This window comes from Colobus angolensis, unplaced genomic scaffold, assembly GCF_000951035.1.
Source record: "Colobus angolensis palliatus isolate OR3802 unplaced genomic scaffold, Cang.pa_1.0 Scaffold13, whole genome shotgun sequence".
In the NCBI taxonomy this organism is placed as follows: Eukaryota; Metazoa; Chordata; class Mammalia; order Primates; family Cercopithecidae; genus Colobus; species Colobus angolensis.
The window spans coordinates 13,639,416-13,661,790 of record NW_012114252.1 but is presented as its reverse complement, the minus strand read 5'-3'; the positions used below and the strand labels follow the sequence as shown (position 1 = coordinate 13,661,790).

Here is a 22,375-nt window from a genome sequence, read left to right as displayed (position 1 = left end):
CATGCTTGCAAGGGACAACAGGAGCTGTTAGCAAAATACATCAATTACTTTTCTACTTTAAGATTACGTGTTTCTAGTGAACCAGAAAGCATGCAAAAGTTGCTGTCTACAAAGAGGATTTGCTTGGAGGTTTATCTAGGACTGATTAACCAAAAAGTATTTAATTATAGGTTCAGAGAACTAATGTTTTCAGATACTTAGAAAATGATTGACTGATAACAACAACAAAATGAGTGAGACATAGGAAAATGAATAGAACCAACCCTTGCCAAAATGATGAAGGTGAACTAGCCATCCACCTACACACCTCCTAGCCCTATCCTCCAACTTCTCCTCCCATCTCTGCTCCCAGTCTTATTCTCTCCTGACTTCTGCTCAAGTTTAGTGTCATTTTCTGCCTTCTCTAGACCTGGGCACAGACTGCTCCCTGATCTCTTCTCATCAAATGTGTCAGGTTGACTTTTGTTTTTGTTTTTGTTTATATTGAAGTATTGGTACTTGTGACCCTTCCTAGTCTCCGACCTTCCATACTTCCAAGGTAACATCTATCCTAACTTCTAACACCATAGATTCACTTTCCTGTTTTTGTATGTGTTCAGTAGTTTCTGGTTTCTTTCACTCCACATTAGATTTGTGGTAGTAGATTACTCATCCAGCTGATATATAGAAGTCCATTATGTGAATATACCGTAATATATTTACCTATTCTACCTTTCATGGACATTTGGATAGTTTCCAGTTTGGCGCTATTATGAATGGAGTTACTGTGAACATTCTAGTTCATGTCTCTTGGGGAACTTCATTTATAGATTTCTTTAGATTGAAACCTAGGACTGGAATGACTGGGTTGGAGGGCATATGGACATTTAGCTGTAATCATTTTCCAAAGTGGTGGGGCCATGCTACAGACGTTTAATAAGGATTTGCATTCATTCATAAAAACCTGAATAGTCTGCACAGTATTTTCAAAAGAAGCAGATCAAGAACTCAGTTCTGATTCCAAGCCTAGTACCTTTTCAATCCAGTAGATTCCAGGTTCTTCTATCCTACTTTCTTCTCCTCAATACTGTGCTGCCTTTTTCCTCTAAAGACTCAAGAATGAATAGCTAGTCATTCACGGGGCATTCTCCCCAGGGTACTTTTTGTCTTAAAGAGGGTCAGTGGTAACTCCAAAGAGCTCTAATTGTGGGACTTCCAGGTTCTATAAAAGATCAATCTGTAGGAAGGAACTAGAGAGGAGAGAGAGGGAGATAACTTCAGTCACAGGAAAGTACTTAACACAATCACTCAGATCCCAGAGGATCATTGATCTGAATAGAGCCATTTCTGATGAAACACAATAGAAGATAGGAAGCTCATCTTTTATCACGTGAACTTCAGGGCAAACGTGCTAGAAAGCTATTAAACCCTGGCCTCCTCAAATTGATACACAGGAACCAAAGGGAAGTCTCAGATGTCAAATTAAACCACAATTCCCATGTCTGCACCCAGGCGACCAGAAGCAGGAATCGGCTCCTGGTTTCTTGAGGGTGGCCTGCATGTGAGCCCATGATGTGACAAAATGTAGCAGAAAAGACTGAGAAGGATGACATTGAAAATGAAGCTCCAGCCTCCTGACTTACCCCTCTCAGGTGGGCATCTGTTCCCAATTCCGTATTACAATTAAAGAGAATTATTTTTATACATTTAGATACTTTCAGTGTCTGGATTTGAATATAGCTGAAGTTAAGGGTACTAATTAATTGTGAATCATTCCAATACTTGAATATAAAACCTCTCGAGCCTAATGTGCAAATTTATGTAAAAACATTGTGAAAATTAGAAATGCATTGGCACTTTTTTTTAAGCAGAACTGTAGCACTCTGTCTAGTCGAACAGACTGCTCATTTGCAAGTTGTCTATATGCAAAGCATTCTGCCCCTGGGAGCCTAAAATCTCCTTAGCAAGTCATCTGAAATTTGAGAAGAGCTTTGTTCTGAACCTGCTTTCTGCTCTCTTCACTTTTCTTCCCTGCTTCCAGCACTGTGGGCAAAAAGCCTAAGGTTGGATTACACCTGGCCAACCCAGCAACAGCCATGGCCCAAAACAGGAGGCCTGCCCTGGGAAACCCATTTGAGTTCAAAGGAGGGTGTCTAAATATGCTTGTCTTGAGCCCTGTGCATTGGGCCTTGCACTGCAGCCTTCCAACTTTAAAAGAAATTTCAGAATCCAAATCCTTCCCATTTGCAGGGCTCAAATTTTCTTTTGCAGATCAGACCTGGTGAAGAGGCTATTTGCTGTTCAATCCTAGGCTAGCTTTCTGCCTTTCACCTAATGTTTGAGGTTAAGAGAAAGCAGAAAAGAGAGGCTGTAAACTGATCAACACTGCATGGGCATCTGTCTCACCCAGCTTTGGGAGTGGGGGGAAGAGCCAGCCACAGGTGCACAGGTGCAGGTGCCCAGGTGTGAGCCGCCAGGTGCAGATGCTCAGGTGTGGCAGCAGGGAGTGCACTTGGCCCATCTGCCCTACGGAAGGCCAGCTCCCGACAGAAGTAGGCCAGAGGTCAGTCTCAGGAAATGCTTGGAGTGGCCAGAAGGTAGGGCCAAGTCATGATACATCTAGGAGTGGGAGGGGAGGCCTCTTTGGGAATTACCCGGTTTATCATTTAGCTGTTGGGGTGGGGAAGAGGTGGGAAAGACAGAAGGCTCTCCCAGGAATTGGCAGGCAGCCAGGACAGAAGTAATGGCAGCCCACTTGTGCTAGAAAGGCAGGCAGGACTTGATAGTTCAGAGATTCTCTCCTGGGCCAGGAACCACATCAACAAGTACAAATCGCCGTTGCCCTGGAAGGAAATGGCTCAGGTTTTTCCCAGTAGCTCAATGCCTAGGCACCCCCACCAGTGGTTTGGACATTTCACTCTATTAGCTCTTCTGCTCAGTGGCCCATTCTGCTAGCCACAGCTCACACTTACTCAAGTTATGAAAAAGGTTAATTTTCCCATACTGAGTTTCTCTCTAAAAGCTGCTTTCAATTGTGACCAGTAAGTTCCGTTGTCACCAATATGGGTACAACTGTTGTCACCCTGATATCCTGAGGCCATGATACTAAAAGTGTGACCACAGATCAGTGTCATTGCCATCAACTACAAGTTTGCTAGAAAGAAAACTCGCCCTAGACGTCCAGAATCAGAATCTGCATTTTAACAAGGCCCCCCAGGGAATCCTGTTCACACTGAGTTTTGAGAAGCTCTGTTCTAAGATATGACTCCAATCCCCAGCAAGCCAAACCGATCATTTTCTTCGCATAATCAGAACGCTCGGTTCCAGTATTCCAGATACCAGCCATAGGAAAGCACGTCGTTCTCTCATTTCCCTTTAACCTTATCTAAAGCACTCAATTTCCTCAACCCTTAAGTCCTCATCTGTAAAATGGGAGAGATAATCCTGCTTAATTTAAGATGATTAAGTTGAATATTAAATTAGAATTTGTCCTACAAATTGTGAATCATGATTGGAATATTCAATTTTATTATTACTCTGTGTCCTGACTCAATAACTGGGTTATACACTCCTGAAAACAGGACAATCTCTTCTCTACCTCTTTCTTTATCTTCCCTATGTACTGAAATACAGCATTCTGCCCATAATGAGGTCGACTATTTGACATTTACAAAAATCTCCCTTGGAATCCCCCTGCCAAAAAAAAAAAAAAAAAAAAGATCGAATTTCAATTTATGACTCCAAGCACAAAGAGATCCTGTCACTTTGACCTAATTCTCTGAGGTTCATCCCTCTAAATAATTGTATTGTCTCCAGCTATAAAGCACTCTGTTACTATGACAACGCACACATAATTGCATGTGTAAGTGGTTGAGGGTGGCTGTACAAGTCAGACTCCTTTCCACCAGAACACATTCTCTCTTCCCAAATGTTACTCTCTCAGATTTGCACCAAGACCCTAGGAGTTTCTTAAACTTCCATATGCTTTATGGACACTATAGAGCAATTCCAGGAAACACTGGTACGGTAGCAAAACTATTGGGAGAGGAAATTGGATGGAGATCTGGGTCCCAGTTCAGAGTCTGACACCTAATTTGCAATATAATTTGGCACAGGGCACTCAACTATTCCAGACCTTAAACCCTTCTATTGAAAGGGAAATGAGAGAACAATATGTGTTCCTATGGCTCAGTCCCTCTAAGATTCTGTACTATTCAGAGTTGATTTCAAGTGTCACTTAACTGAAATTATCCAACAAACCTTCATGTCATTAAATATTAACACGGCTCTTTTTATATGGCATGGTTCCTATGGCTCAATCCCTGTAAGATTCTGTACTGTTCGGAGTTGATTTTAAGTGTCACTTAACTGAAATTATCCAACAAACCTTCGTGGCATTAAACATTAACGCAGCTCTTTTTATATGGCATGGTTCATTATCATGCCAATAAATGATTAATCGTAACTGTCTGTCTTGACCAATAATTTTGCCGGGCTTTCATGATTCACAACGTGCTCTGTGTTGTAATGTCACCTCTTGAAACTGACATCCTAGCATTTATTGTTTTTTATTACTTCCCTAAGGTGGCTTTCAAAAGAGACACCAAGTGACATATTTTTAGAAGGTGTTTAAAAGTTTGATGGGGTAGAAGTAAACGTTGCTTATCTCAACTGGCAGCAGAGCCAGGGCCCAGGGACCAGCACTTCTGTGGACTTGGCCTTTTGAGCAGCAGACCCAGCAATGAATGATCCGAACAGCTGTGTGGACAATGCAACAGTTTGCTCTGGTGCATCCTGTGTGGTACCTGACAGCAATTTCAATAACACCCTAAGTGTGGTCCTAAGTGCGGTGCTGACTATCCTGTTGGCCTTGGTGATGTTCTCCATGGGATGCAACGTGGAAATCAAGAAATTTCTAGGGCACATAAAGCGGCCGTGGGGCATTTGTGTTGGCTTCCTCTGTCAGTTTGGAATCATGCCTCTCGCAGGATTCATCCTGTCTGTGGCCTTTGACATCCTCCCCATCCAGGCCGTGGTGGTGCTCATTATGGGATGCTGCCCTGGAGGAACTTCCTCCAATATCTTGGCCTATTGGGTCGATGGCGATATGGACCTGAGGTAAGATTATCTACACCTCTAACTACTCAATCACCTTGGAGTAATCCTTCCAGAAGCCTATGGCATACTGAATGTCCAACTGATTTGCTACCCATCTAAAGTATGACTAAGGAATTAAACGGGACAGAATAAATGCATTCACATGCCTTCTAGCACAGCTGTTTAGCTATTAGAATTGGGGGATTTATATTTTGTGTTTGTGTTTTTACATCTAACTCAGTTAACAGGGAGTTGCATAATTGCTGTTGATCTCTAGGAAAAGATTCAAAGCTTTTTTTAAAAAGTAATCTTTTCCAAACCACAAGCTGCAGCTGAGGAGGTTTGTCCTATTGGTAGCAGGAAAAAAAAAAAAAAACAAAATACACTTTCTTTGTAATGATGAGGAGCTCTGGGTGCAATCAGAAAATAAAACTGTTTGTCAAACATTAGAACCTCTAGTGAGACAGTGATCAACCCCATTAAATATAGCCAGTTCTTTGGGCAAACATTTTCCTGGTATAAAACCTAAGGAAGAATTCATATATTTGCTTCACCTCTACTGGCATTAAAAGTGGGGGAAAAGCCTACAGCAGCTTTTTTAAAATTATGCTTACCTTACTACAAAATGAACAGAAAATGGTTTCTCCACTTCCCACAAAGTAATCTAAATTGCAATGTTTGCCCAATTCATCCTGTGCCAGTCTGAACTAGCACTGGAAAAAAAAAAAACCTAATAGAAATAAGATGAAGCGTTAATGTGACGAGACTGAGAAATTTAATGCTGAAAGTTGAATAGACAAATGTCTTTTTTCTTAGCTCACAATTCCTCATTTCCCTTGAAAGGTATGCATTTCCTTCTGCAAACCATCCAGGTGCTAACGCAACGTGTGCATATTAAATACTGTACAGTAGGCGATTAGCTCTGTTCATCCCCAGCTACTACAGGCAGAGGAGAGAAGCACAAAGTGTAGAAATGTAACCACTGGATTGATAGAGTACTCAGTGAGCAATTAGGAACCTGCTGTCTCATTTCAACTGGTGCTGGTTTCTCCAGAAGCTTTAGAAAAGTCATACAAACCCTATACCTTCACATGGCTTAGTCTTTTACATAAGAAGGCACATGATATCCACCGTGCAATTGCTTTTTTTTTTTTTTTTAAGGAAAGCCTTATAAAACAACAAAGGATGGCAAGTGCTATTCAGATTTAGTTGATCTGTGAACCACAATATAGCAATAAGGTCTTTTTAGACTTCGATTTAGTTTGACCTGGACACAGGTATACAGAAGTGAGAATTGTAAATGCCAGCAACTATTACACTGAGAAAAGTGAGCTACACGGAACATTGGGCCTTGACCTCCAATAAACAGCTTTCTCATACTATTTGTAACTTTTAATGCAGAGGAGTTTTGTACCTCAATATAATGCCACACATGGAACCCTTTTATAAGACAGAAAAAAATGTGTGTGGTGCTGGACTATTAGGTCATTGAAATGAATTCTCTTCTGTGAGCTAAATACAGTAAGATCTAACCTAAAAGCCCCAAGTTACATTTTTCTGTGGTTTTAAGGAAATCTTATTTCTCCTGAAACAGGAGATGATTATGTAATCCTGTCTACCTATCATAACAATTCCTATAAATTATTTTTTTAATAAGAACTAAAAGTAGAATATGAAGCCTTGGTAGAAACCTCCAGCTAAATCCGTGCAAATGAATTCTTTCAGCAAGTCAGAATAAGCCCTATGGATCAACCTCACCTATCCAGAGCTCAACAAGACCCAATAAAAGACACTGCCCACCCAAAATAAATTTCACTTAATCTCATAAACACTGCTCATGCAGGACCTACATAACTATTTTTATTCTAAAGCTCTGTTGTGCTATTTTCCAGAAATGAGAAGCGGGGAAGGAAGCAGAGTGTTAGGAAGGGCAAAAGAGCAGATCAAAATACCTACAAAGCAAAGCAGACACTGACAACACACAGCCATCTCTCTACCGCTTATTCTCTATCACTTAATCTCTCTATCACATATTCTCTCTTAATTATCAATTATTCTCTCTGGTTTCTGTAGCACTTATTTAGTCTCTGGTCTCTGTATCACTTATTCTACAAACACAAGAAGTTGTCACTGTATTTTAGAATAACCGATAATCATGTTTGTCAGGATGGGTATTAATCATTGAGAAGAGGTTAAATTATACTGCTATATAAGATGATAATATTATGCATTGTGTGTTAGGAAAACAATATTCCAATATTTCTTTAATACAAATTAATTAAAAGAGTAGAACCTGAGTTATTGGGTAACAGTTTTCCAAAACTTTTTATTCTTCTGGATTAAGAATTGGATAACTAAAGTCTTCTGATAATTTATTTAGATATAATCCTATCTAACATTCATATTTGCAATTGTGTACACTTAGAATTTTACCTTCTCCACCTCCACGTGAACTCTAGCAATGGCATGAAGACATGACTGTTTATGTTAACAGGCAGCTCCACTAATTGAGCTAATGCCACACAATGCCAGCAAAACCATTCCACCTGGTTTGAACTCTTTTGGTTATGCTTCTTGGGAGAAGAAACCAAAACATTTCCCTCTCACTCTATCATCTCTTATGAACCTGGAAAGCCACTGCATTTTGCAATCTCTAGTGACTTTGAAAAATAAAAAATAATAGACAATAATCCTTGATCATTGGAATTCAGCAAGTACTATTTCAGCTCCTTCTCTGACCACTCCCAGCCTGGAAAGTTGTTTGTGAATCTGATTGGTACACATATATTTTCACCTAAGTTGCAGCTGTGCCATGGACATCACATGCACAAAAAGCATCAGGGAGAAGAGAAGGTGACATTTCAGGTGAATCTGCTGGTGGCTAAAACCCATAGTTGAGGGGACACAGAAACCTCTTATCTCCTTTGTGTCTGCTCTCTACCCAGACGCAGGCAAATATCCGGTGTCTTCATCCTTCTTAATGGCCTCAGCCACACCATGCAAGGACTTCTCATTTCTTTTCTTTGGCTTCCTCTTTGGGGAATCCATTCTTACGCGTCCTTCTCCCAGTTGCCCCCAATTCCTTCCCTGCCACCTACTTTCTACATTCCTTTTTATTATTTTATAGACTTTCCTACCACATCCTTTGTTCTTTGGTCAAATGCTGTTAGATTTTTCAGCTTCCAGTGCAGCATTCACTGATATTTTAGATATTCAAGAAACCTGACCCTCTGGCTAATCACAAATTCACAGTAATCAATCCTTCCTATGTCAACCCCTAAATATCTCCTGTCTACTCTGGGAGACCTCACCCAAAACCATCTGGCTTTTTCCTTTATTCTCCCTCAAAGTAACCAAAAATTGTTTCTCTCCAGTAGCATTTATTTTACTAGCTAATATTTACTAAACACTAGTATATGCCATGCACAGTGCTAAGTACTCAAAATACGTTGATGTATTTCATCCTCCCAAGAATCCTCTAAAGTTAGTACTATTATTTTCTGCATTTGGCAGATAATAAAGTTAAGATTCATAACCTTGACCAAGGTCATTGAGTCAATGTGTGCCTGAGTCAGAACTGGAATCACCCAGATCTACCCACTACCCCTATGCAGGCTCATAAGCTTTCTCTACACTCTTTCCATCACTTTTCATTTCTCCAATTTCTAGCACTGCCTATATACACTATGTTAGATCCTTCACACTAGGTATTTTACTTCTAATATGATTACAGTCTTTTACATTGCTTAACACTGATTTCGCTGAATTCCTCAACATTCACTAAATTTACATTTATTCTTTCTTTCATTTCCATACACACAAAAGAAAATCTCCCTGGCAGTTAATAGAACTGAAGTCAAAATTAAGGCCAAGTCTTTTTTTTTAGTTTTCTTATACTTTACTCTTTTCTCTCATTCTAATATAAGTTCAAGGTAGTATATGTATTTTTTATATCCATGCCTTTTATAGAACTTCAGATTTTTTTTTGTGTAAGATGATATTTTCTTTTGCTAATTTAGGCTCCTATATTATTTCTTAAAATTCGGTATCTGTGAATTGTTTCGAATCTCATTTTGAGCGATTTGATTTGGTTCTTGTATTCATTCAAATAGCATCAACTTCCAGCCACCTATTCGTCTGTTCATCTGCAAGGTCTCTTCATCAAGGCTGCTCACAAGTCTAAACCTTTCCTTCTCCAAATCCTCTTTTGTCCCTCATCACAATCCTTAAGAAACTGCTCTCAACAAACTCAAAATTATGATACAACGTCATAGATTGTCGTAGCAATATTCAGAATTAAAGGTTTGTCAAGGATCTTCGAAAGAAAAACAAAGACAGAAAAAGGCTTCCTTCTTTAATATTTTCTCACATTTTAAAACAAAAATTCTCAGAATTCTCTTCACTGGGATCCAGTTAATAAACCCTCCTCACTTCCCCACCAGAATCCCACCACGCTCTAGAAAAAAATATTGGATGCACAGAAACAAAAGTGATTTTATTATAGGGACAACTTTAAATCCATTCTAATATATTTTTAAAAATAAAGGCCGGGCGCGGTGGCTCAAGCCTGTAATCCCAGCACTTTGGGAGGCCGAGACGGGCGGATCACGAGGTCAGGAGATCGAGACCATCCTGGCTAACACGGTGAAACCCCGTCTCTACTAAAAATACAAAAAAAAACTAGCCAGGCGAGGTGGCGGGCGCCTGTAGTCCCAGCTACTCGGGAGGCTGAGGCAGGAGAATGGCGTAAACCCGGGCGGCGGAGCTTGCAGTGAGCTGAGATCTGGCCACTGCACTCCAGCCTGGGCGACAGAGCGAGACTCCGTCTCAACAAAAAAAATAAATAAATAAATAAATAAATAAATAAAAGATAAAAAAGAGAACACTGAAAGAAGGGAGGAAGGAAGAGAGAAAAAAAATCACCTTCAAACTACAGTACTTTCATTATAAGTAGGACAAAGTACTGTTAATAACAAATTAACTTGTTTGTCTGGTGTACAATTCTGCCTTAGCATCTATTTTACACCTAAATTAAGTTAACCTATAACTAGAATAGATTGAACTGCTTAGAGTTTTAAATACATCCACAGCATTTGTTACTGTTATAATATTTTAGCTCTACTAAAACAAGTATTTTTATCTAAATTATTTAAACCTATTTTAAATGACGTCTTTCTGGTTAAAAATAAATATATTGTTAGAGAAGTTAAGCTGTCTGATGAACTTTGTCCCACCCTGTATTTTGCCAAACTGCGCAAATTTATCTCCAAGCCTTGAAACAAAATTTCTCAAGCTAAAATTGTTAGCTCCTTTCTTAGTATAGTGTGGTGGTGGTGGTGTTGTTTTGGGGGGCAGGTAATATAAATATTTAGCATTTTCTTTCATGTACACACATAATACCCTTAAGAAATTACTACTCTTGACAACCTCAATGACGACCTGTTGGGAGAAGGGCCTCTCAGAGAAATTTCTCATTTCTCTAAGTTTCCTGATTCTATTTGGTGGAACACAAAATACCACAAACATGGTAATATAAATGATCACAGCAGAGAGATGCAGGGTGCAGAGGCTCCTGCCTGTAATCCCAGCACTTTGGAAGGCCTAGGCAAGCAGATGACCTGAGCCCAGGAGTTTGAGACCAGGCTAAACAACACGGTGAAACCCCATGTCTACAAAAAATTTAAAAATTAGCGTGGCATGGTGACTCGTGCCTCTAATCCCAGCTACTCGGGAGGCTGAGGTGCAAAGATCACTTGAGCCCAGCCTTCAGTGAGCCAAGATAGTGACCCTGTACTCTAGCCCGGGTGACAGAGATAGACCCTATTTAAAAAAAAAAATGGTAGTAGCAACCAGCTCTTAATAGAGTGCTTTGCATTGTTCTAAGTGCTGGACACCGTTGGCTCATCCTATCCTTACAGTCATTTTAAATAAGGAAACTGGTAAAGAGAAGTCAACTAAATTACTCAAATTAACACACTAAGTGGCACGGCACCGCCTGCTTTCAGCCCAGACACTGTGTGGCTTTAGAGCTCAGGCTTTAAAGGCAGAGAAAGTATGCTGTGTACAGATCACCTCAAAGAGGACCAGGAAGACTCTCCAGAAATCTTTCTTTGACCCACTGTCTTAGTGCTAGAGATAGCATGATTCGGCATTAATTTCTCCATGTAGAAAGCCTACTCAGCCAAACCCTCTTACTGAAATAAAACACTCTGAGCAGGGATGATACCAGACACTAGTTCTTCTGAACACACATTTGCTGAATTGTCAGTGCTAAGAATTTAGGTCTGCCCTGCCTGCTTGCATGCTTTCTTTTGATTTTTAAGTCAGTTTCTTCTTCTCTTCTCAAGCTAGGGTCACTTGGGCAGTAATTTTTCTGCTTTATGGCAACACACCAAGGCCTCCTCCCTCGGACATGCATTCTACTCCAGGGGCCCAGGGAAGCCTGTTCCATCTCAGCACAGTCAGACACGTGCAGCCCTGATGGTGTCGGCTGCTTTAAATGTGTTTGCTTTTCTTTGATTGAATGTTTGAAGGATGGCACACCCAGCGAACCTTATACATTGTTTAATGATGACTTTTAACCCATAGTTTAATACTGTTTCTGACCCTTAAGAATAAAAGGGGAGGGAAGGATGGCACAAGGCAAAGTGGAAAGACACCAAATATGACCCATTGTGCTCAAGGCCAGGCGCTGAATACACTCCAGCACATGTGTATTACTGTTCAGCACACCAGATGATGCTAGGCCCTGAATACACTCCAGCACATGTGTATTTCTGTCCAGCACACCACAAGATGCTATAGGTTGAGACAGATTCTTGCAGGACTTCCTTATCATGAATCGAAAATAAAAATTGTCTCCCATTCTGGAGGTTGTTTGTCTACTCTGTTGATAGTTTCCTTTGCTGTGCAGAAGCTCTTTAGTTTAATTATATTCCAACAAAACAACGAACAAACCCATTAAAAAGTGGGCAAAGGACAGGAACGGACGCTTTTCAAAAGAAGTCACACATGCAGCCAACAATCATGAAAAAAAGTTCATCATCACTGATCATTAGAGAAATGCAAATCAAAACCACAATGAGATGCCATATCACACGAGTCAGAATGGCTATTATTAAAAAGGCAAAAATTAACAGATGCTGGCAAGGTTACAGAGAAAAAGGAACACTTATCTTCTGTTGGTGGGAGTGTAAATTAGTTCATCAATTGTGGAAAGCACTGTGGCAATTCCTCAAAGACCTAAAAACAGAAATACCACTCAACCCATCAATCCCATTACTGGGTATATACCCAAAAGAATACAAATCGTTCTGTTATAAAGACACACGCACACATATGTCCATTGCAGCGCTATTTACAATAGCATACACATAGAATCAACCTAAATGCCCATCAATGGTAGACTGGATAAAGAAAATGTGGTACATACACACCATGGAATACTATGCAGCCATAAAAATGGACGAGATCATGTCTTTTGCAGGAATATGGATGGAGCTGGAGACCATTATCCTTAGCAAAGTAACACAAGGACAGAAAACCAAATACAGCATGCTCTGACTTACAAGTGGGAGCTAAATGATGAGAATACATGGACACACAGAGGGGAACAACACACACTGGGGCCTATTAGAGGGTAAAGGATGGGAGGAGGGAGAGGATCAGAAAACATAACTAATGGGTACTAGGCTTAATACCTAGGCGATGAAATAATCTGTATGACAAACCCTGTGACACAAGTTTACCAATATAACAAACGTGCACATCTACCCCTAAACTTAATAAAAGTTAAATTAAAAAATAAAAATAAAACAGTGTCTTCCCTAGAACACATAGGTGGATGTATCAATCTGCCCGTTGCCTTTCAGCGTCAGCATGACCACATGCTCCACACTGCTTGCCCTCGGAATGATGCCTCTGTGCCTCCTTATCTATACCAAAATGTGGGTCGACTCTGGGAGCATCGTAATTCCCTATGATAACATAGGTAAGTCGTCCCTCTGCAAGACTGTTGACTGTTACCCTCAAACTCTCAGCTTACCCCCTGCTAGGCTCTCAGACCAGGCTCACACTCGACTGTTATTGCCCTAGCAGGAGTTTCTGCCCGATTTCATTATAAAGTCACCCCTGCATTTGAAGAGTATTGGCAGAATGTAAATTCCAAACCTTGACCTTATGGGATCACCTGTCTTTTCTTCAATTTGAATCACCAGGGAGAGGAGCCCCCTTTCCAGCCCTGTCAGTCTGGACTGAGGAGGCTTAAGCTTTGGGGACGTGGGAGCCTCCACCTATTCCTTAACCCAGAGTGTCACTAGTTCATGGTCATAGGATTTTGCATCCAGACACTTGAATTGAAGAAATTTTTTTTTCCTTTGAGATTGAGTCTCGCTCTGCCACCCAGGAGTGCAATGGCATGATCTCAGCTCACTGCAACCTCCACCCCCTGGGTTCAAGCAATTCTCCTGCCTCAGCCTCCCTAGTAGCTGGGATTACAAGCATGCACTACCACGCCTGACTAATTTTTGTATTTTTAGTGGGGATGGGGTTTTGCCATGTTGGCCAGGCTGGTCTCGAACTCCTGACCTCAAGAGATCCGCCCACCTCAGCCTCCCAAAGTGGGATTACAGGCATGAGCCACCGCGCCCAGCCTGAAGAAATTTTTTAAAATTACATAATGGTTTCAAAATAGAGCACTGAGTAAGCAATCCATAGTGTCACAATAGAAAACCACTAGATGAAACACACTGTTTCTAACACTCGACTGTGAGCCACACCTTGATGCAAAAGTTGATTTAATGACAAAGTCTGTATTTCAAGCTCCAGGAGTCAAATTTACTAGTAATGACTCTGTCTCATTTCACCCCCATCCCAAAAAACTTATTTTCTGTTTCTGGGGAAACAAATTATAGTGGGAGATTAAGTTATTGTTGTAACTTAGGGACAAGGGTCAAGGGAAGAAGAAGAGAGTTCCTGGTATACCAGGAATAGGCATTTCCCATAGAACTATCATGAATAAAAGACAAGATGTAGGCAAAACAGTACATCAGTAACAATCACCAGGTATACTACACACTAAATACCTGGATTTTTTTTCCCCACTGACCTTGGAAACAAATCCCAATGAGCTGCCTCAAAAAGGTGTGAGTTTCCCATTGAAGAAAGCATCCAAGCAAAGGCTAAATGGTGAGCCACCTGGATGCTTGTAAGAGGGACTCCTATTGGGATGAGAAGCTGGGCTGAAATGCCTTCCATTTCCAAGAAAGACTGCTTCCATGATTTAGTGTGATTGAGGAAATATACAACTGAATTAGAACAAACTTTGTGAATACTAATTGGGGATGATCTGTTTGTATCCTCTTCTGTCTCTCCTACTCTTACCATTATCATTAGACCATAAAAAAGCATTGTCCTCCTTGATATGCCCTATTCAGTGTGGTTTTTTGATATACAAGATTCTTCTGACCCCTGGAGAGAACCTTCATATCCCATATAACCTCCTGACAACAGACTTTAGGGTGACCCTCCACGACCACCTGCCTTCACCTTCACGCTGCTTGACTCTCTAGCTGCTCTCTCAGTGGACGCCTTCCACAGAGCTAAAAACCATAGTTAACATGAGTGGTAACTATTATATCCCTCTCAAAGAACCTGCCTGCTGAGTGAGGAATTTTGATTCCACATTACTCACTATAATAATTTAATAATTTAAGCCATAAAATATTCTCCTTTTGATATACATTCCCTTCTGGAAAATGACTCATGGAAATACTGAATAATTCTAACTACAGTGTGAAAGACTTATACCATATTCTGTAATGTGAATAAATTTTGAAACAAGGAGAAAATGAAAAATCAATTAGCATCTCAATGGAGGAAAAAGTCATCATAAAACAGGTCAAGAGTGGAAAGAAAAGAAAAATAGGAAGAGAGAAAAGAAAAGGGAAAAAGAAAGAAGTTTCATAAACAAAGATATTGTTATATGTAAAATGTTTATTCAGAAACAGAATGCTTGTTCCTCGGTACTGCAAGGAAAAATCAGCATTCAGACCAGAAGTTTTCACAGCAAGGCAATTTTATTTTCTGCAGAAAGAGTGCTCCTCACAGATGAAACAACGGCAAGAGCACACCCGAACAATGGAGGGAAGCAATTTGTATGCCTTACGCAGCTTGTCCCAACTACTGTGTCCTCTCTCCATTGGCTGGAGCCAGACCTCACAATCTAAGCTAAAACTTGACTGGCTAATAATTTAAAACTTTTCTAAATAGGCATAGGCAATGGAGAACAAAGGAAAAGAGGAAGTTGTTTGTGAAAGGACTTAGAAAAGTAATAATATTTCCAAATAAGGAAGGGGCATATGCTGTGAGCTGGAACATGCCTGTGAGCATGTTCAGCACAAATAACTTGGTTAAAGTACAAGGACACAGAATGTACTTACTCCTTTATATCTAACAGCTACATAGAATAGGGCTTAACAAAGAGTTATTAGCACAAAGCAAGGAGTCTTAAAGGAAGTTAGTCTTTAAAAGAAATTATTTCTAATGTTCATTATTATTATTATTATTATTATTTTCCTTTAACAAGAAGGGAAGCTTGGAAGAGGAAACTTTTTACTTTCTACAGACATTAACCCTGTGCCCAGGCCTCCAAGCTCACCTTTTTGCTGTTGGTTTTTCTAGTTATTTAATATAGAAAATAAATGAACTGACTGCTTCACAAGATGTTATCACTGCTTTCTAAATTGTGGCTCAGGGTAATTATTTGCCCAGGGTCACTAGGAAGCTGGAATAGCCCGCAGTCTATTCTCTACACAGCTCTATGGGCAGACGTATTTGGTATAACTTCATGCTCCAGTGATCTAGTAAACACCTGCGAGCCTCCTCAGATGCTGACATCTGGATGGGGAGGAGGCAGACCATGCAGCTGGTACCACTAAAATAAAACTACTGCTGCAAATTGTTGTACTTACTCCTCTCTACTCCGCATTTGTAAGTGTCTTGTGCCAAGAAGTTTATAGCCATTTCATCATTTAATTATCACAACAGCACTGTGAGGCAGACATAACTCCGCCCATTTTACAAATAAGGAAACCAAAGCAGGGGTTCAACATCTTACACAGTTTCCACAGTTTGGGAATACAGAAATGTTCAGCTCCAAATCTATCTGACTCCCAGTCCCACCACATGAATCCGTTCACCACCACTCTCTTTCATTCTCGTTCTTCTCTCTACCTTTCCTTCCTCTGATATCTACTGTGTAAACTTGATTAAAGACCAAGTAACCAGGAGGGGATGCTTTTTCATCTACATAGACAGGCACTTTACAGAGAGAGCATCAGCATATGAGGCATACATAAAACAAACAGAGCCTGGGGAAATAAAAGAACAAGATTACTGGCCCACTGGAGACCAAAGTTAAAACATCCACCTCTACAAGCAGGAGCCACACACTGTGGGTGTAAAGAAAACAGAGTCCCTTTCCCAGTCAACCCCAGGTCCCTGAAAAACCTCACCTGGTCTCATCTGGTCAGGAAAGGAAAAGCAATTCTGCCATGGATTTCGGCAGGTGGTGCTGCTTTTGTGTTATCCCATTGGCTTGGGCTGCCTCAAAGAGATGAAGACTCTTAGCAGAAGGGGCCAAACAGAATCAGCACATTAAAATACAGGACGCAACCTAACCACACTAACATTCCACGAACAGGACTTGCACCTAGATTTAAACTACCACATCACAAACAAGTCATATATCCAGATGGTTTCAAGACCTACAAACTTCAAAAATTTAGGCAATGGTCTAAAGACCCAGGACAGGGTGTTTCCTCCTTGTATTCACCTCTCCTCTTATTGCTATAAAGAATTACCTGAGACTGGGTAACTTATAAAGGAAAGAAGTTTAGTTGGCTCACAGTTCCACAGACTGTACAGGAAGCACGGCAGGGGAGGCCTCAGGAAACTTACAATCGTGGCAGAAGGTGAAGGGGAAGCAGGCACTCTCTACATGGCTAGAGCAGGAGAAAGAGAGTAAAGAGGGATGTGTGCACACTTATAGACAACCAGATCACATGAGAACTCACTATCACAAGAACAATAAGGGGGAAGTTTGCTGCCACAATTCAATCACCTCCCACCAGGCCCCTCTTCCAACAGACCCCTCCTCTAGTTGTAATCCTCCAACTGGGGATAATAATTCAACACGAGATATGGGTGGGGACAGAGAGCCAAACCATATCACTCCCAAAACAGCAGGATGCAAGGATACCCAAGAGGGGGTTTTCTGGGGCATCTCAGCAGTGCGTGTGTCAATGCTTCTCTTTCACATCCTTTTTTCCATTATTCCCTCCTTACTCCCCCGCATTTATCTTTTTTCCTACTCTTAGTACCCTTAGTCATTATTTAATTCTGCTGACTAATTTCTGTGCAAAAGTCATCACTGACCCTTATATTGCCAGGAGGGCTAGAAGACTACAAGGAAATTATGTTTTCATCATTATTGCATTCACTTTACATTAATATCTATTGCCTTGGATTCTAGAATCTGTTTTCCAGTCCTAGCTCACTCTACCTAGTTCAATCAATACTATGCAACATCCACTCTCAGAATGTCCCTGTTCAATATCACCTTCTTATACTGCTTTAAAAGGATGTTTGAAAAAGAAACAACCTATGAAAAGTTAGAAGTTGTTGGTGCTAAATTATATGAAATCAGCTATTGGACAAATGAGTGTTAAATAACATGGAGAAACAAACCATATGATGCAAGAACAGCAGTAAATTTAACGTAGTGAAATTGAAGCATGACTCTTTTATCTGGCCGGATGAGCATGTTACTGCAAAGAACTATAATTACATGAGAGTCGTCAAATATATTATCTCATGGAAAATTTAAACCACGCTTTCTCAACTTATATTCTCACCTCTCTGCTGTAAATTTGAATAACTAAAGCTAGTTTTAACCAGAAGTCATGAGATGTCAGAATACCTGGTGATCTTGAGCTAATTTTGGACATTTTCTTTCATTTTACAATATTTTAAATTTACTTTTTATTTCTACTACCATGAACTAGCAAACAAATGTAAAATATCATCTTTGTATGCCATACACACATGCACACACACACATACACACACACACACAAACCTTGGTGAGCTATTCTTCCTAGAACTATAAAGATCCAAAGACTAAAGAAGCCAAGATTCTGACAAACTGAAATTAACGTATACTGGCAATATAAGAAACTCTAAAAAATTAATGCAGAATTTAGTGAAAGAATTTACAGCATTGATATTATCAGTTATCTACCAATACTATTAAATTATTTACTGGAGTGGGTGAAGAAGTAGAGTAAGTGAGTGTGTGTGTGTGCGTGTGCGTGTGTGTGTGTGTAATTCTGTATACTGTTTTGTGTATTCAAGAAGGAAGACTGAAATACTACTTAGGCCTTCTTCAGGCTGTTTGTTCTTCTGTGTTTCTCTTTCCTGTGTCACCTGTTCTGCTGATGACATTGCCCTTCTGTCATCTTTAGGTACGTCTCTGGTTGCTCTTGTTGTTCCTGTTTCCATTGGAATGTTTGTTAATCACAAATGGCCCCAAAAAGCAAAGATCATACTTAAAGTAAGTATCCTAGTTCACATCGTTAAGTGTTCCACGATGACAATCAGAACGATAGGGTTTTCCATCCATGAAATGCTTTTATTCTCATTATATGATTACTGTTGAGTGGAGGCCTGAAGTCATCAGCCATGCAGTCTTCTCTTTTAGAATGTCCTTCTTTATATGTGTGTAGAGGAGAGAGCTGGGATCTCACTGTGTTGCTAATGCTGTTCTTGAACTCCTGTGCTCAAGTGATCCTCCCAAAGTGCTGGGATTACAGGTATGAGACACTGTACCCAGCTTAGCATGCCCTTTATTGCAGTCACAGGAAAAATTTCTATCCATTCTTTAAGACACTCAACTGAACTATCACCTCCTGATTTTACTCTATTCTGTCCTCACCACATATTACTGTTATTTCTGTTATGTGAATCTGTGTTATACAATATATCTAAATGGCTTTCTTAGAAAATAGAACTTATCTTTCTTATGTCTGTATCCATATGGCCATTTCATTGCTGGCAATCAGTAAATGCTATTTATATAGTAACCATTCACTCCCCTTCACTAACTATATTCTAGCTAGATGATCTGGATGTGGTTGTAGATAATATAGATAGATTCTGCTGCTCAGGGGGCAAAGTAAGTCCATTGTATTCCTCACTTCTCTTGACAAAAAAATATGTTTATAATCTCTAAATTTCGTTTTAAATGTGAAAAGGAGAAAAAAACAACAACAGTGCTTTTCATTTGCTTATACCTTTTTAAAAGTTGTGTAGAGTTCTATACCCATTTTCTCATTATCATAACAATCATAAAAGGAAGCTGGGGTGAGATTTTATCTGAACTACAGTTCAGAAAGTTCATGATTTACTGAAGGAAACAGAATAGGAGTAGTTGAATCCAGAGGCCAAGTCTTCCAGGTTCTCATAGAAATGGGTTGTCTTTTTGTTCTGACAAGGATAATTTGCAAGCCAGAAAATATTCAGGCTAATTGCAAATGGATGCTACTTGTCCTGTTGTGTAATTAAAGCTTAAAGCATGGGACAAGCACCAGGATTTCCAGTGGCCTGATTGCAGCCTCCGGGCTAGAAGCACATAGAAAGACAACTTTACCATCACTTTCCCCAAGGGCAAGGAGACTGCTGAGGTTTCCTCTCTGACAAACATACTTGGATTTGCTTTGACTCATGATTGCTGGGTTCACTTGTTCCCTTTTTTTCAGATCGGGTCCATTGCGGGCGCCATCCTTATTGTGCTCATAGCTGTAGTTGGAGGAATATTGTACCAAAGTGCCTGGATCATCGCTCCCAAATTGTGGATTATAGGGACAATATTTCCTGTGGCAGGTTACTCCATGGGGTTTGTTCTAGCTAGAATTGCTGGTCTACCCTGGCACAGGTATGGCACTTTAGTAAATCACATTGGGAATTTTAATCTGTAATAGCTGTTGTATTCCTTTGCTAGAGTTGCCATAAGACAGAACCACAAACTGAGTGACTTAAACAAGAGACTGTTATTGTCTCGCAGTTTCAGAGACTAGAAGTGAAAATGAAGGTGTCACTGGATTGATTCTTTCTGAGGGTTATGATGGAGGGATCCCTTACTGGCCTCCCTCGTGGTTTGCAGACAGCCATCTTCTTCCTGTGTCTTCCCTCAGTGCACATCTCTGTGGCCAGACTCCCCTTTTGATAAGGACATCAGTCCCTGGATGAGGGCCCCCTCTAATGAACTCATCTTAACTAATTATATCTGCAATGACCCTGTTTCCACATAAGGTCACATCCTGAGGTGCGGAGTGTTAGGACTTCAACATATGAATTTGGCAGAGAGGGAGACATAATCATCCCAAAACAGCTGCAAACACTGAAGACAGGATCAAAATCCTTAGCCTTTCATCAATCACATTCATCCTATTTCTGAATATGTCATTCTAAATAGGTCCATTCATTCCAAAGTCACGCAAGTCCCCAGAAAGAAAATACTGACTGCCTCTTTTTTGCTCAAAGTATTCTGGACCATTCCACTTTCCGTGCAGATGGGGCTCTTCCACTGCTAAGCATTCTTATTCTCTGAGAGGAGTGACATTAATGAAAGCAGTTGGGCTGCCCTGGAACAGACAAGCGTTCCTCCAGTTGGCAGCAGGGTGAGCTCATCCTCCAAAGGCGCCAAATATTAGAATGGGTTTTGCACTTCTGGATTTGACACTGGGCAAAAACAATTCTTTTTGACTAATCCATTGAATCCACAGGCAGAGAGAACACAGGTGTAGGGGCAGATGCACGTACGAAGTTGGGAAAGAAAGGAGTGGCAACGGGCAGCGAGAAGGGTGCAGTGTTTGAGTCTGGCAGACCTGGGCTTGCCTTCCAATCCTACCACACAGCACCTGGGGGGACCTCAGGCCCAGCACTCTCTCTTTCTCTGAGTTTTACCATCTGTAGAGTGGGGACAATAATTTCTACCTTATAGACTTTTTGTCAAGATTTAAACATTTTTTTTTGAGACAGGGTCTCACTCTGTCACTCAGCACGGAGTCCAGCGACACAATCATAGCTCCCTGAAGCCTCAGCTCAAGTGATTCTCCTGCCTCAGCCTCCGGAGAAGCTGGGACTACAAGCGCACACCACCTTGCCTGGCTGATTTTTTTGTTTTGTCTTGTTTTTTTAGAAACAGGGTCTCATTATGCGACCCAGGGTGATCTTGAACTCCTGGACACCTGGGCTCAAGAAATCCTCCCACTTCAGCCTCCCAAAGTGCTGGGATTACTGGTGTGAGCCACCTGTAGCCCAGCCTAAACAAAACAAATTAAACAATAAAACAGCCACAACAAATACCGTATCTTGAGCATTTTCTGAGCTGGTGCCCTGTGCTCTACACTGTTACCAAAATCATAATTGAAAAGGGAGAAATGAACCCTCTTGGCCACTTACAGAACACTGTGGTAAATGAGCCAACTCTTCATATGTACATATTAAATATATTTATTTATATTATATACAATAGGTGATATGATGTATAATATACATTAATAAGTATTATATTTATTCCATAGAAAGTTATATATTGAATAAGCCTATCTTAAATATATGCATTAAAAGCAGAGACAAGATGCACATTTATGTATTTATTATTATATCTGCTTGTAATGTTTCACAATAACAAACAACAACTAAAGCATATGCTCTCTTAACATCTTCTTTAGGTGCCGAACGGTTGCTTTTGAAACAGGGATGCAGAACACGCAGCTATGTTCCACTATCGTTCAGCTTTCCTTCACTCCTGAAGAGCTCAATGTCGTATTCACCTTCCCGCTCATCTACAGCATTTTCCAGATCGCCTTTGCTGCAATATTCGTAGGATGTAAGGAATCATGCCAATCCCATTTCATGATGATCTGTGAAAAATCCTGGAGTTGCTAAAACAATATTTTTTAAAAACTCCCCATTCCTGGTGGTGAATTGTACAAATATATGAGAGGAAAAAGCCATCATCATGTTATCATGACTTTCCAATTGCTGATGAAAAGATGGTAGTTTTACCAAAAGATTCTAGCAAAGATTATTTTTAAGTGAAAAGTAATGGAGGTCAATTCTCTCCATTGACTTTCTTTTCCTAAGTAATTAGGAAGGCAGAGGAACCTATCCGAACCATTTTATTGTGCACCATTTTATCGTGCACCCAGGAACTCAGGATTTGGGATCTTTTACA

At 40.4% G+C, this 22,375-nt stretch overlaps 1 protein-coding gene across 1 annotated transcript in view; it reads left to right on the top strand.

The window, feature by feature from the left end:
- The first annotated feature begins 4,636 nt into the window (after positions 1–4,636).
- Positions 4,637–22,375, top strand: part of SLC10A2 (solute carrier family 10 (sodium/bile acid cotransporter), member 2) — a 20,301-nt gene continuing 2,562 nt past the window's right edge. The window contains exons 1-5 of the mRNA XM_011933864.1: positions 4,637–5,097; positions 12,948–13,066; positions 18,600–18,688; positions 19,893–20,068; positions 21,870–22,027. Of these exons, the coding sequence (XP_011789254.1) occupies positions 4,721–5,097; positions 12,948–13,066; positions 18,600–18,688; positions 19,893–20,068; positions 21,870–22,027 (919 nt within the window). The 5' untranslated portion in view covers positions 4,637–4,720. The remainder of the gene's footprint in view (positions 5,098–12,947; positions 13,067–18,599; positions 18,689–19,892; positions 20,069–21,869; positions 22,028–22,375) is intronic.